The sequence below is a fragment of the Notolepis coatsorum genome (assembly GCF_963971535.1).
Source record: "Notolepis coatsorum genome assembly, chromosome: 18".
NCBI classification, from domain to species: Eukaryota; Metazoa; Chordata; class Actinopteri; order Aulopiformes; family Paralepididae; genus Notolepis; species Notolepis coatsorum.
In genome coordinates, this window is record NC_140182.1 from 79140638 (window position 1) to 79154406 (window position 13769).

A 13769-nucleotide genomic window follows, 5' to 3' on the forward strand; every position below is an offset into this window, starting at 1 on the left:
ACTGCATGTTTATTATGTACAGATGTGAAAAAGCAAAATAATGATGAGAATCTTGCTTTCAAAAACTATCGACATAAAATTATACTGAAAAACATGGAACAAACAAATAAAATGTAAAAAAAAAAAAAAAAAAGGGGACCAAAGGCTCAGGAAGAGCTCGGTCTCCATCCGTCGCTGCGGCAGCTCCACGTACTTCCAACATCATTTGACACTTGTAAACTTTAAGTCTGTTTGTTATCCTGTATTTCCCTGCTTGGAATAGACCCGGAACCCGTCTGCGGTTCAGTCGTTGTAGCGAGCCAGTTTGAGACGAGGCACAATGTTCATGGACTGCAGCTCCTGGAAGAGCAGCTTACAGGCGTACGGGATGCGCAGGGACGACACGTGGCAAGACGACTTACAGTAGTGGCACCTGGGACACAGAGCAGAGACAGGAGAGGGACAAGTTAAGACAAGAAACACAGGGCTTTATTTCTGTGACTGTACTTCTAACTGGTCAAGAGATGCATCCAGCAGTTGGAACGAGATGCAAACGACTTAGAAATGGACAAATTGATCCCCCTCATTACTTTTAACCTCTTAACGTCGCAGCACATTTGCCCTCGTCTGTCGCCGTCACGCTGTGTTATTGTCTATCAAACAACACATAGTTTGATTGACACCCTACTTGGTTACATGCTTCCAATTTCGGGTTATAAGACCAAACAGCCAACGAGTGTCAGTTTCGAAAAAGTGACCACCTCCGGTTTCGCCTCCCGGTGACCGGACCAGTCACCTCTGACGGTGAAAATTATTGACAGTTTTTGTAGGCAATGAAATTCTGGAAATGACAATATATGACGTGGGGGATATTTCCGGGGATATATATGTTTTTTTCTCTGGCGAAATAACACTCTCCTGCACGTGCGAATGCATTGGTGCCAATGGACATTTTGGATAAACATACCGAAAAAGAAAGAAAAACCCTGTGTAAAACCCTGTTTTCTGTGGTATTGTTATCAACTTTGGACTTGTACTAGATAAGACTTCAGGCTATGGACCCATTGTGTTTTCCAGCTCATACCTCTCAGCTGGAACTCTTTTGCAGGCATCGGTTTGCAAAATAATTCAGATGTGAGTATATAAAAAAATATATATATTATTTCAGTGTGTTCAAACCTCTGTAACTCTATTACAGTAGGACTCAGAGTCAGTATTCCTGCTGTGGAAGAAAATTCTGAATGTTTCCTTTCAAAAGAGGCCAGACTCATGAATGTGCTCAAGGTTCAAGAATAACTTTCAAATGACTTTGGGTATGCACTCGACAGACGTTTTTATCGACTGTTAAACACTTTCGATGCCGGCCGTGTTTTCCTTTTTACCCCCTTGAATGCCGCCACCCACTTCAATGTTAGCGTTAAAAACGCATAATCTATGTTTTAAATTATGGCTATGTGTCTAATCTGCCCGTCGCTTATCAATGACTTGTTTGCAGTCAACATTGTCAAAACGGATTGTTTTTTTTAATCGGTTCATATCATACCTTTTTATAGCATTTCGAAAAGCTATCATTCTCTCGAAAATTTCCGGAAAATAGAAAGATTCCCCCATAAATGGCATTTATTGGAATATTCTCGAATACACTAGACACCTTGTCATTTGTCGCCCTATTTATGAATCGTTTTCAAATAAACGCTAGATTATCGATAGTATATGTGTACTTATGCACGCTATAGAAGCGGGCTGAAAAATCTATTCTCTCATTTCCTCAACATCACACACACACACATACACACATACGGGACACGCTGTTATCTCAGTGAATACAGCTCTGATTATCCTAAAACTGGTAACATAGACTCCTTACCTTAGATCAGATGTTCTCCAAAAAGATTATTCAAATTAATTCCTGATCGCCATTCCAAATATCGATCGCGTTTATTGATTGATTATTGGCTGCTGTAAATATATATTCCACGCTACTTTCCAACTCGCGATCACTTCCCTCATCATCAGATCCCTCGCCAGCATAATGGAGCCAGTTGGCTCCCCCCACAGGGATCCACCAGTATAATCGAATGGCTTGCAGTTACACAGGGATAGACGATAGGGGGCGGTATTTCCCCACCTGAGCTCCTAGAGGGTCTGCTGTACCAACGGGAGACTCGGTTGATGAAATATGAATTCAGATCGCCAATAAATTAAAAAAAAACGACAATTTGCGTCGTCGGTAGAGCTGCCGCGGTATTGATTATTTCCTTACCGCACAAATTTGCAAAATATTTCCTACCGCCGCGGTTATTACCGCATGCACACAAAAAATTTAAAAAAAAAGTTTGAATGCATTTTTTTTTTTAGTAGTAGTAGTCTACTCTTTATAGCATATAGCCTGCCTCTAGTCTAAATGTCTATTTTTAGAGGATGACTTTGCAGCATGAATATTGTTTGGGATTCGGCAAGCACACATTAGTTATTGAAAGTGAAACACGGATTCGAAGTTTCCACTCTGGTCGTGCGCCGTTCACTCGGTTACCCCTAACCCCCCCGACCCTTTCTTATTATTATTACTATAAAGTTACTACTTTATAATAAAGGCATTCGTTTTGTGGCATTAACATTATATAGTTGTTCAATAACATCAGCGTATTTACCGGACAATAGCAAGGCAAGCAATACTCTCATATCTCAGTTCCTTTCTTTGCTCGGAGCGTGCTGAGTTGTCCCATTCTGCGGTCTGTTAATACAGTTTTCAATCAGACAAGTGTATAGAACGAAGGGCTTTTATTATAACATTCGTTGCAGACAGTAAAATCATTATGTCTCGTTTAGTACTCCTGAGGAGCGATGATAGTCCACTCCGGCGGAGAGTTAAAGCTAACGTTATTAGCCGTGTTGTGATGATCTGACATTCAGGAAGTAAAAACCTAATACGCGCTTGCCGATTGGTGGTAACACACTGCATGACGCTACAACGTGTGACGCGTCTCTCTTCTGACCAATCAGTGGTCTGCAATGTTTCACGTGACTTTTCTGGTACCCAATAGGGTCGCTTGGAACCTCGATAGATGAGTAGGGTATATCTGCAGAGCCGCAAGCCCAACGAGAGGCGGTAATTTATTATTATTATTATAAAAAACAGCGGTGACGCGGTATTCAGCCTACTCTGCGGTGGCCGTGATGTAACAGCGATACCGCGGTAATGCGGTAATCGCGGCAGCTCTAGTCGTCGGCACTCAACGGGGGGCATGATAAGACGACAATACACGTCGCTGGCACTCAAAGTGTTAAGAGCACTCTATCGCAGAGTTGTTTACACACACCTGCAACTGTCACCCAGCCTTTAACAGTAATTTGTCTGTTCTGCTTCATGTATTACACACCTTGTAATTGTATTTGGTTGTTTGTTTGATGCGTTTAAATAATTTCCCATACCTCTGTGATGTCTCTTTTCTATTGTATTTAATAATTACATTTCTTTGGCCCTTTTCCCTGTTACCCTTCAAGAGGCCCTCTTGTCCTCTCACCAGGCCGTCATTGTAAATAAGAATTTGTTCTTAATTGACCAGCCTGGTTAACTGCCAAAACCAGAATCTCAAGGCACACCGACTGTCAAAACCAGAATCTCAAGGCACACCAACTGTCAAAATGACTATATTGTCATTAGAGACATTTCCCCTATAGGGTACACGGACAGATTATTAGCAGTGACCTCACTAGTCAAAAGTATGTGGAGCTATACATATGCCTATATATATATTAATTAGTACAAGAGCTTGCAAGACCATTCAGATTAAATAAGAACAAAACATGTTTTTGGGGATGATATAAAATCCTGTGAGGCAGCGAGAACAAACTATGCCTTGTTGATGTGCAATCAGAGATTGTAGAAACATAGACAGAGAAAACAGTGCAATGTCAAGAACCGCACCAGCAGAATGTAGAGAGAGATCTGTTGTTAAAAAATAGACTGGCCAATCAGACGCAGGGAGCCCCAACCTTTCATGGATTTAGGGTAGCATGTTATTGTTCACTGATGCATTATCTGGCTAGATCAGGTCAGACTTAGTGGACTGGAGAAACTGAAAGATTGCTAGTGATGCAAGTGTCTCATTAACCATTTCACAACCACACTACAAAGGGTTAACACTACCACACAGGTTAACCCTTAGTAGTGTGGTAGTGAAAGGGTTAATGTCACAGCTTGAGTGAGTGGGAGAGGGAATTAATAATAATAATGCAGGACCTGTCGCAGAGGTCTTTAATTGGCATGCAACAACACTCAATGTTAGCGGCACACACACCGGAACACACACGCATGCATCGTCTGTAGGATCGCTGATGCGATACTCCTCTGCGCTTAACCCATCCCGTCGTCCTTCCCCCCAAGGGCAGCCGGGAGCAGACGAGGGCTGGGGACCATCCAAGTGCTCCTGCCCGTCTTCGTCACGGAGGTGACAGCGTTATCGATCGGTTGTTTTGCATGTTTTTCCATTGGGTTTCTCTTATGGGGGGGGGGGGGGGGGGCCTTGCGAGCACGGGGAGAACATGCAAACTCCACACAGAAAGGCCCGGGAGATACCCCACCTGGGTAACTGGCATCATGGAAACCTGGTCCCCAAGCGGGAATCAAACCCTGGACCTTCTTGCTGTGAGGCGACAGTGTTAACCACTACACCACGTGCCGCCTGAATCTAAGCCTGAATCTGCTGCAGAGCTAATGTTTTCTGTGGAAGGAATACTTCCTTTTCAAAGCCTCTTCAGCTTACTTGGCAGCTCTGTTGGCATCAGTTGGTATTAGCAAAGTTAGCTAGCATGACTTTTCCCTGCAGATGACGCACTCGGGTTTACATTTAGTCATTTAGCTGACGCTTTTATCCAAGGCGACTTATAAGTTCCGTACGACAAGTCAGCAGGAAGGGTACAACTCTTTCAGCTGAATAACAATGTTCATCAAACAGTGTTGAAACTTGAGTGCTGCAATGTTGAGTGCATAGTAGTAGAGACATATTAGTATAGTAGGTAGTAATATAGACCAGGGGTTCCCAAACTTTTCAGGCCACGACCCCCAAATAACGGGGGTCGCGTTATTTTTTTATATAAATGGAAATGTATGGTTGAAACATGCAAACGTTCAAACGCACACACACTAATAAGCATTATAGGTTTTTAACCAGGGCTGGACTGGGGAAATCATTCAGGCCAGGACATATAGTGCAAAATATAGCCCCAGTCAGGCCACTTTTTAAGCGGGGGGTCTGGGGGTCCCCCACCAGGAAATCTTTTGTTACAACGAGTTAATTTCCTGCATTCTGGTGCATGGATTTTTTTATTTGTAGCCTTTAAATGCCAGTGTTTGTGATGGCATCACAAATGATTGTTAAAAAACAGGCTAGCATATGTATGATTAACAACAACACTGATTTTGATGGATTTTCAGTTTTTTTGTAATGTCAGATTGAAAAAAATACAATCTTTTATTCAACTTCAGCCCTGATCATAACACCACATATTCATTTTATAATTCTAACCCGTTAAATGCCAGTGTGTGTGATGGCATATATTTGCAATATATCAAACGCAAAGTAGATTTTTCTGGGGGGGATTATTACAGGCTAGCATGTGTCAATGATTAGCAACAACAGTTTTTTGTAAGGGTCCCGCCTCCACCAATCACATGCGGATCCCTTTGTGTGTGTGTGAGAGCGAGAGAGAGAGAGAGAGAGAGAGCGAGAGAGAGAGAGAGAGAGAGAGAGAGAGAGAGAGAGAGAGAGAGAGAGAGAGAGAGAGAGAGAGAGAGAGAGATAGTTCTCCAACTTGTGAGTTGCAGTGATCTCCTGGTTGTTCCCCACCTAGGTTATCTAACTATTGCGCTGCTGCAACTAGAAACACTGGCCTAGCCTGCTTCTAAATTCAGTGGCCTGACTGCATAAAAAAAAAATATATATATATTGTTTTGTTTGGATTTATTTTATTTTATTTTTTACTTTTTCCCCCTCCTTTTTCCTCCGATTTTCTCCCATCCCAATGTTAGTCGTTATGCCAATTCCCAATCCCCTTCCTGGTCGCTGCGCACTTACCCCCCACAGTCGGTCTGGGAGAGTGGAGGCTACCACGTGCTTCCTCCGACACACGTCCAGCCAATCAACCGCTTCTTTTCACCTGGCAGCGCGGATTCTCACTGAGAGGGCGTAGCGTGTGGAAGGATCACACTATCCCACTTAGATCCTATCCGCGCTTAGCAGGCGCCCTGACCGAACTGTAGGAGTCGCTGTTTACAACGACCCGGACCCACCCCACCAGCTTCTCCCACCCTCTAATACTGCCAATTGTATTAGTGTGAACGGCCAGCCAATATTTTATTTTATTTATAATCATCTGGCGACCCCCACTTTGGGAACCCCTGATATAGACAAGGAAAAATATTTAGTGGAAAAGTGCATGATAGTAGAAGACGAAAGTTATTTATGAATTATTTTGCGGTTGAGGGCTGTTGACAGTCAGTCCATGTAATGACACGCAACATCATTTTCATACTGTCTGTTGTCAGTTATTGCTCTTTTTTTTTTTTTAAACTTTGACCAGTCACCTGGTTCTTTTTAGCGTTTATCGCTTTTCTTCGCATTCATACTTGGTCAAGTTCGACCGACAGAAGCAGGCTGAAAGGGTTCAGATGGGGGGGAAGACACTCTGGGAAAGGCACGGTTGCCGTCCGGGATTCGAACGCACTCAGCCCCAGATCCGCGCGAGCGCGGTTGTCCACGGCGCTGAAATAGCACTCGCGGTACGTGGTAAGCTACTGGAGCTCCCCAGTTATTGCTCTTTTTTATTGATGTGGACTACCTTCCTTTTTGTTAGGTAGTTAGTTAGGGTGGCTTCTGTGCATTCTGACATCGCAAAATTCATATGATTTTGCTAGCAGCCCGTTATGCAGTTAGATCATTATTCCCCACCCCGTTACCAGAATTGCACTCAAGTTCGACACTGCCAGAGTTGTACCCTTCCTTCCTGCTGACTTGTTGTAAATAACCTGTAAGTCGCTTTGGATAAAAGCATCAGCTAAATGACGCTTCTATCAAAACCTCTTTTTGTTGTATTGTACTGTATTGTATTGTATGATGACAATACATTAGAATCTAATCTAAAATTGACATGAGAATGTGGACGGATGACACATGAAGTATATACAAATATTTACAACTAGTTATGAATTTTGAGTGCCTACCCAAATATTGATGTTGATTTTAAATGTATAATTTAGAAATCCATTTCATGCCGACGGGTTTGAGGACCAGCGGTCTGACTCACCAGCCTGAGTATCCCAGCAGGCCACACTGGCCGCAGACATCCACCTCGAAGGCGTCGCTGGAGATCATCAGGCGCTCCAGCAGCAGCATGCTCGCCCCGTAGCCGATCAGACAGTCACGCTCCATCTCCCCGAGACGCAGACCTCCGTCTCTGGAGCGGCCCTCAGTGGGCTGCCTGCCAGGTGACACGGCCAGGGGAGATGAGAGTTAAAGGGGAAAATCCACACTATGATAGAATTCACCTTTATTCCTAGAAGACTGCCCAGCTCAGGTTCCTTTAAATATGAACAAATCTCATCTCAAGCTGAATACCAGAGAGACATGAATCTAGTGATGATGTCATCGAGAGAGGAATCTTGCAGCTGCTCCATATACAACTCCTATAGACACTATGACAGTAACCATGGTGACTTTACAGGGATATGAGGACACTATGATAGTAACCATGGAGAGTTTATTGGGATATGGGTACACTATGACAGTAACCATGGTGACTTTACTGGGCATTGCATCAAGTATTGCATACCAGTTAACCCATTCTCTGCCACGCTTATATCCATCGCTGTTTGATCTCTGCCAGCACTGTAAGTCTATGGAGATGTTCACCTTCTTTGCAGGGCTATAACTTTTTAAATTGTATTGCTAAATTGACATTACTATGGCCCATTCAACATCGATTATCTATCGTTCAGGATGTAGGAACGTATAAATATGTTATCGTTTTCTGCAGTATTTCCCAGAACGTGAGATATAGGCACAAATGCATATATTAGATCATCAAATGCAGTTTGATACCGATCAACGCTATATTAAAAATTTCAACTGTACATGGTCCTAAACGTTATGACTGATCATGCGCGGGTAAACGGAGGGGGGGGGGGGGTCATTTATAATTCCGTGATAGTCGTTAGATGCTTCATGTAGTATGGGTGATATATTGATCAGAGCAGTTTGTATTGAAAATGATCAACAAAAACCCTGAAACTCACGTCAGTCTCCTCGTACCATTGGGCAATGAGAGTGGAGCAAACAGATCCCAGTTATGTGGTGGGGATCTAGGCGATCCATTTCCGGTTTGTATATTACTAATACACGCCCAAATCATGTAGATTATTGAGTTATGGCAAAGATCCATATCCACGGTGTGTGTATTGAGTCCCGCGACGATAAACGAGTGGCCGGACGGAATAGGGAGACGCACCAGGATCACAAGAGATCCACTTCCGGTTGCAACTCGCCGATCAGCCACCAGGTGGCAGTATTGAAGCGGTGCAGAGTTGTGCTGGCTCACACAGCATCCGGACAAGGCTCCGTGAGTGAAATATGAATACCATGGCGAAAATATTAAATTATGATCAGAATCACGTCGTACGCCGTTATTGGCAGAATTCGCATGAACTTGAAACCCGTTGTACGACGTTATTGGCGGGGAAAGGGTTAATGTCCAAAAATCCAAACTATCCCTTTAATTATCACAAATCATTGGAATAGCACAATGTGTATGCTGTTTTTAGGGTGGATTTACTCTGAAATACTGTAAAAACAATTACTCTGAGAACTTGCGAGAACTCTATACACCACAATTTTGAGAATAACATCTCAATCTAAAACAGTTACCATGACGATTCCCTCACCTGGTGAGCACAGCTCTGGGACCGCGGGCCCTGGCGTGCATTTTGTCCAACACCATGTGCTTCAGTTTCTGATAATAGACCGGCCCGAAGTAGATGTAGGCCTCTAGTGGTTCACTGTGGAGAAGATAAACACCATCAAACATCTGATCTCAAGCCCCGCCCTTTTTGCTATGTCTGAGGAAAGCAACAGTTGTGATTGGAGGATAAAGAAAAGAGGGCAGGGTTAGCTTCCAAGCTAATAGATCATTACTATGATGATCCATTATGATAAAAAAATATATAAAATAACTTTTACTATTATGCACTTTGATACTAACTTTGTAATCTACCTTGCCTATATTATTACCTACTATACTAATATGTCTATACTAATATGTCTATATTACTACCTAGTACCTACTATGCTAATATCTCTATACTACTACCTACTATGCTAATATCTCTATACTACGCTAATATCTCTATACTACTACCTACTATGCTAATATGTCTATACTACTACCTACTATGCTAATATGTCTATACTACTAACTACTATGCTAATATCTCTATATTACTAGTACCTACTATGCTAATATCTCTATATTACTACCTACTATGCTAGATTATGTCTATATTATACAATGGCATGCAAATTTCTTGATTCTGATTGGCTGAAACTTGTTATTTGTTATTTAGTATAACACACTCCACGTGACCCCAGATCCCTCCCACAACCGAATTACTTAATTTTTTCTGTCTGAATCAATCCGCCATAGATAGAAAAATGGAAGTATGAATAGCTTTTGAACGAATCCTCCAAAAAATATACACTCAACTGGAATATGTTAGTTCGTTACATACACATGGATTATGTAATTAATTTGTCATGACTCATTGTGAAACATAAGAAAAATCGTGGAGATTAAATATATATAATTTTTTTTAATGGCCAACGTTTTTTTTTCTTTTTTTTGTGTCAGATTTGATTGATTGACATTTTTATTACCAGATTGCAGAATTTGTACAATACAGTACGGCTCAATACACATAATTGTTAAGGGGATGCAGACCAGAGAAAAACTTTCGTCTTGCTTACATCAGGGTCCCCCCTTTTCCATGCATCATAACATATATGACATACATGACATACAGATAGACAGTACTGCTACATCTTGTTTAAGAAGCACAGTGAAGTTACCGGTCGTTATTTGTTATAGATGTAGCAGTACTGTCTATCTGGGTTTAACATGGTTTGTGGAGCTCCCTCTGGTGTCTACTAGTGGATCTACTATTGGATCTACTTTCTCTGTGGATGGTTTTGTGAATAAATCTCCATTATGCTTCAATTACTGTGTGTTTATTCTATAGCAATAAGGTTGGGTGAATTCGGCCATTGTATAAAAGACATTACACCACTTGTAGTCATGTGTTATAGGAATTAGATCATGCCTAGGGGGGTCTAACAACCACCCCTAGGCACGATCTAATTCCTAGAACACACTCCTGCGTGTGATGTAATGCTTAACTACTACATACTATGTTAATATGTCTATACTACTACCTACTATGCTAATATGTCTATACTACTACCTACTATGCTAATATGTCTATACTACCAACTACTATGCTAATATCTCTATATTACTAGTACCTACTATGCTAATATCTCTATTACTATCTATCTACTGTGCTAGATTATGTCTATACTACTACATACTATGCTAATATGTCTATACTACTACCTACTATGCTAATATGTCTATATTACTACCTACTATGCTAATATCTCTATACTACTACCTACTATTTAATTCTAATGTCTATACTACTACCTACTATGCTAATATCTCTATACTACTACCTACTATGTTAATACTACTACCTACTATTCTAATATGTCTAGACTCTATACTACTACCTACTATGCTAATATGTCTAGATTACTACCTAATATGCTAATATATCTATACTACTACCTACTAAGCTAATATGTCTATACTACTACCTACTATGCTAATATCTCTATACTACTTACTATGCTAAATTATGTCTATACTAACTACTATGCTAATATGTCTATACTACTACCTACTATGCTAATATGTTTATACTACTACCCATGGCTTGACATTAACTTTTTGGCTCAGCAGCCACTGTGGCTAGTGGTTTTCCAAAGTCACTAGCCACTAGGGGTGGACGGTATAAATGGTATACGGTATAAACGGTATGAATTTGCTCTACGGTATGGATTTTGACTATACCGTGTAACCGGTAGAGCAGCTCTAAAAGAGCAATGACGCCATGTAACCACAGCGCGACTATTTCAATCGCATTTGCCCCTAAAAATAGATAGAATTAGTCATAGATAATAGATATGTGCAAACTGGAAAAAGTTATTTAGGAGGCTTCGCGCAGTGGGCGTGTCAACACGCAATTGTCATTTCATAATAAAAACATATCACCGCGGCGCACAGCAAGTTTCAATTTCAGTTCCTGGCATTTTTAACCAGTGGAGAAAGGTAAGGGATTTCCCTATCGTTTTTCTTATATGAATTATTCTACGTTAATAAAACATACCTGGTGATCAACTAGTTTGCTGTAAACATTATGATATGTGTGTAGTGTTATGATAACGACGGCTGCAGTGGGAGGACGGCTGCAGCAGTAGAGTTGCGAATAGCATGTAGCTGCAGAGCCGCAGAACCATGGGCGCTTTTAGGTCTGGTCACAGGCCCGCTCAACAGCGCCCCCCCACCCAACGGCTGAATTGCCAATGGCTCCTGAAAGCGCCCATGGTTCTGCGGCTCTGCAGCTACATATGCTTCTAGCAAAATCCAGCCTCGCTGTTTGCAATGGGAGCAGCACGGAGTCTCGACTCGGGACTTATTTTATTTGGAATATAATGACTTTATACGCAAAAGTAGCCTAGTTTTAAGTTAAAATATTATAAATCTACATGCCTTGAGGATGTCATTCTTTATATAGCCTGCCTATCAGGCAAAAAAAAATATTCTAACGGAAACACTGATACCGTGATATATACCGTTACCGTCTATGCTTCAAATTATACTGTGATATACATTTTAGACCATACCGTCCACCCCTACTAGCCACTCAGCATTTTCACCAGCCAAAAATCCCTGCAAACGCGCCCCCACCCAAAAAGTTAGAAATATAGGTAATTGGACAATGTAACTGCATGTATTTGTTTGGACATAAGATTTTATTTGAACCGAAACATCTAAAATACATATATTCCAAAATGTCAGTAGTGTGGTGTGTGCTAAAATAACATCTAACGCCAAATGGGAGGGGGGGTCAAAGTTCAAGGTTTCCTGACCTCCACGCGTGTAGCTTTTCTCCAACGCGTCCGTGTTTCGGGGTTCCCGTTTTGCGCTCTGATTGGCCAGGTCATGTGACATGTGCGCCAATCGTGGGACGGCAAGTTCTGCGCCTATTTCCGGGTCAAACAGCCTGTAAACTTAAACTACCTAACGCCTAGTTTATCACTGGTTAAAGGGGAACTCCAACATTTTGGGAAATTAGCTTATTTAACATCTTCCCTGGAGTTAGACAAGAAGATACATACCTTTTTTGTCTCTGTGCAGCCATTTTAGCTTTGGGAATAGACGCTCCGTTAGCATAGCTTAGCTTCATCACTGGAAGTGAGGCAGGACAGTAGCCTTACAGTGCCTTACAGTGTATTGCAAGGTCTGACATTGACCAAACTTGATATGCATGACCTTGGTGGGCTCTAGGTCAACTCCTGAAAAGGGGGTCAATGTCAGACCTTGCAATCAAAAGTTAGGGGGCGCACTGAAATTATGGCAAGGGTTATTAGCCCCCTAACTTTTGATTGCAAAGTCTGACATTGACCCCCTTTTCAGGAGTTGACCTAGAGCCCACCAAGGTCATGCATATCAAGTTTGGTCAATGTCAGACCTTGCAATACACTGTAAGGCACTGTAAGGCTACTGTCCTGCCTCACTTCCAGTGATGAAGCTAAGCTATGCTAACGGAGCGTCTATTCCCAAAGCTAAAATGCACGCACAGAGACAAAAAAGGTATGTATCTTCTTGTCTAACTCCAGGGAAGATGTTAAATAAGCTAATTTCCCAAAATGTTGGAGTTCCCCTTTAAGCTTAGGCGACTCTTTCGAAGTTGGTTAAGGTTAGAGTTTGGAATCAGGGCAGGCGTTCTATCGCCATGCTCTAAGACAAACTCTAACCTTAACCAACTTCGAAAGAGCGCCTAAGCTTAACCAGTGTAGAAACTTGCGGTCCCACGATTGGGCGTACATGTCACATGACCTGGCCAATCAGAGACGCGGAAACACGAACGCGTTGGAGAAAGGCTTCAAGCGACCTCCACAGGCAGGCAATAGAGCACGGGTAAACGGCAGGAGTAACTATGACTCTCCTAAGGTAGACAACCTCCAGCGCAGTAGGAGTCAGTGGAGCTACGGCCGCCACTGGGCCTCAGAGTAGGGGAGGTGGGTCTCTGAGACACGAGGGGGGTGCATTCACGGGATGCACCCCCAGGCAGTCTCCATTTCCCGTGGAAATCTGCGCTGGAGTGGCCCAGCTGATTTTGAGGGCCCCCGAGTCAGGTAAGTTCAGGTGAGTACACCTGGTACGAGTCTGATCTTGGACGGTGCTCCCATGGCGCGTGGGTAAGGCGCAGGTAAGCGGTGGAAGAGACAGGAATGGGACACAGGTCTGTGACATTGTACTCGTTTATTGGATTCGGTCACTGGGTGGCGGATCGCGGCTGGCGAGAAGGTATCGGACAAATCCGTTCTAGGTCTATATGGCCGAAGACGGATCTGGGCCAGAGGAGACGCAGTGAAAGCCTGTGGGCGGGTGCGGTC

The 13769-nt window shown here is 42.5% G+C and overlaps 1 protein-coding gene across 1 annotated transcript in view; it reads right to left on the bottom strand.

Moving 5' to 3' along the window:
• polr3b (polymerase (RNA) III (DNA directed) polypeptide B) overlaps positions 1–13769 on the bottom strand; it is a 105373-nt gene continuing 91604 nt past the window's right edge. The window contains exons 26-28 of the mRNA XM_084334814.1: positions 8918–9031; positions 7285–7458; positions 1–412 (exon numbers count right to left, since the gene is read on the bottom strand). Of these exons, the coding sequence (XP_084190940.1) occupies positions 283–412; positions 7285–7458; positions 8918–9031 (418 nt within the window). The 3' untranslated portion in view covers positions 1–282. The remainder of the gene's footprint in view (positions 413–7284; positions 7459–8917; positions 9032–13769) is intronic.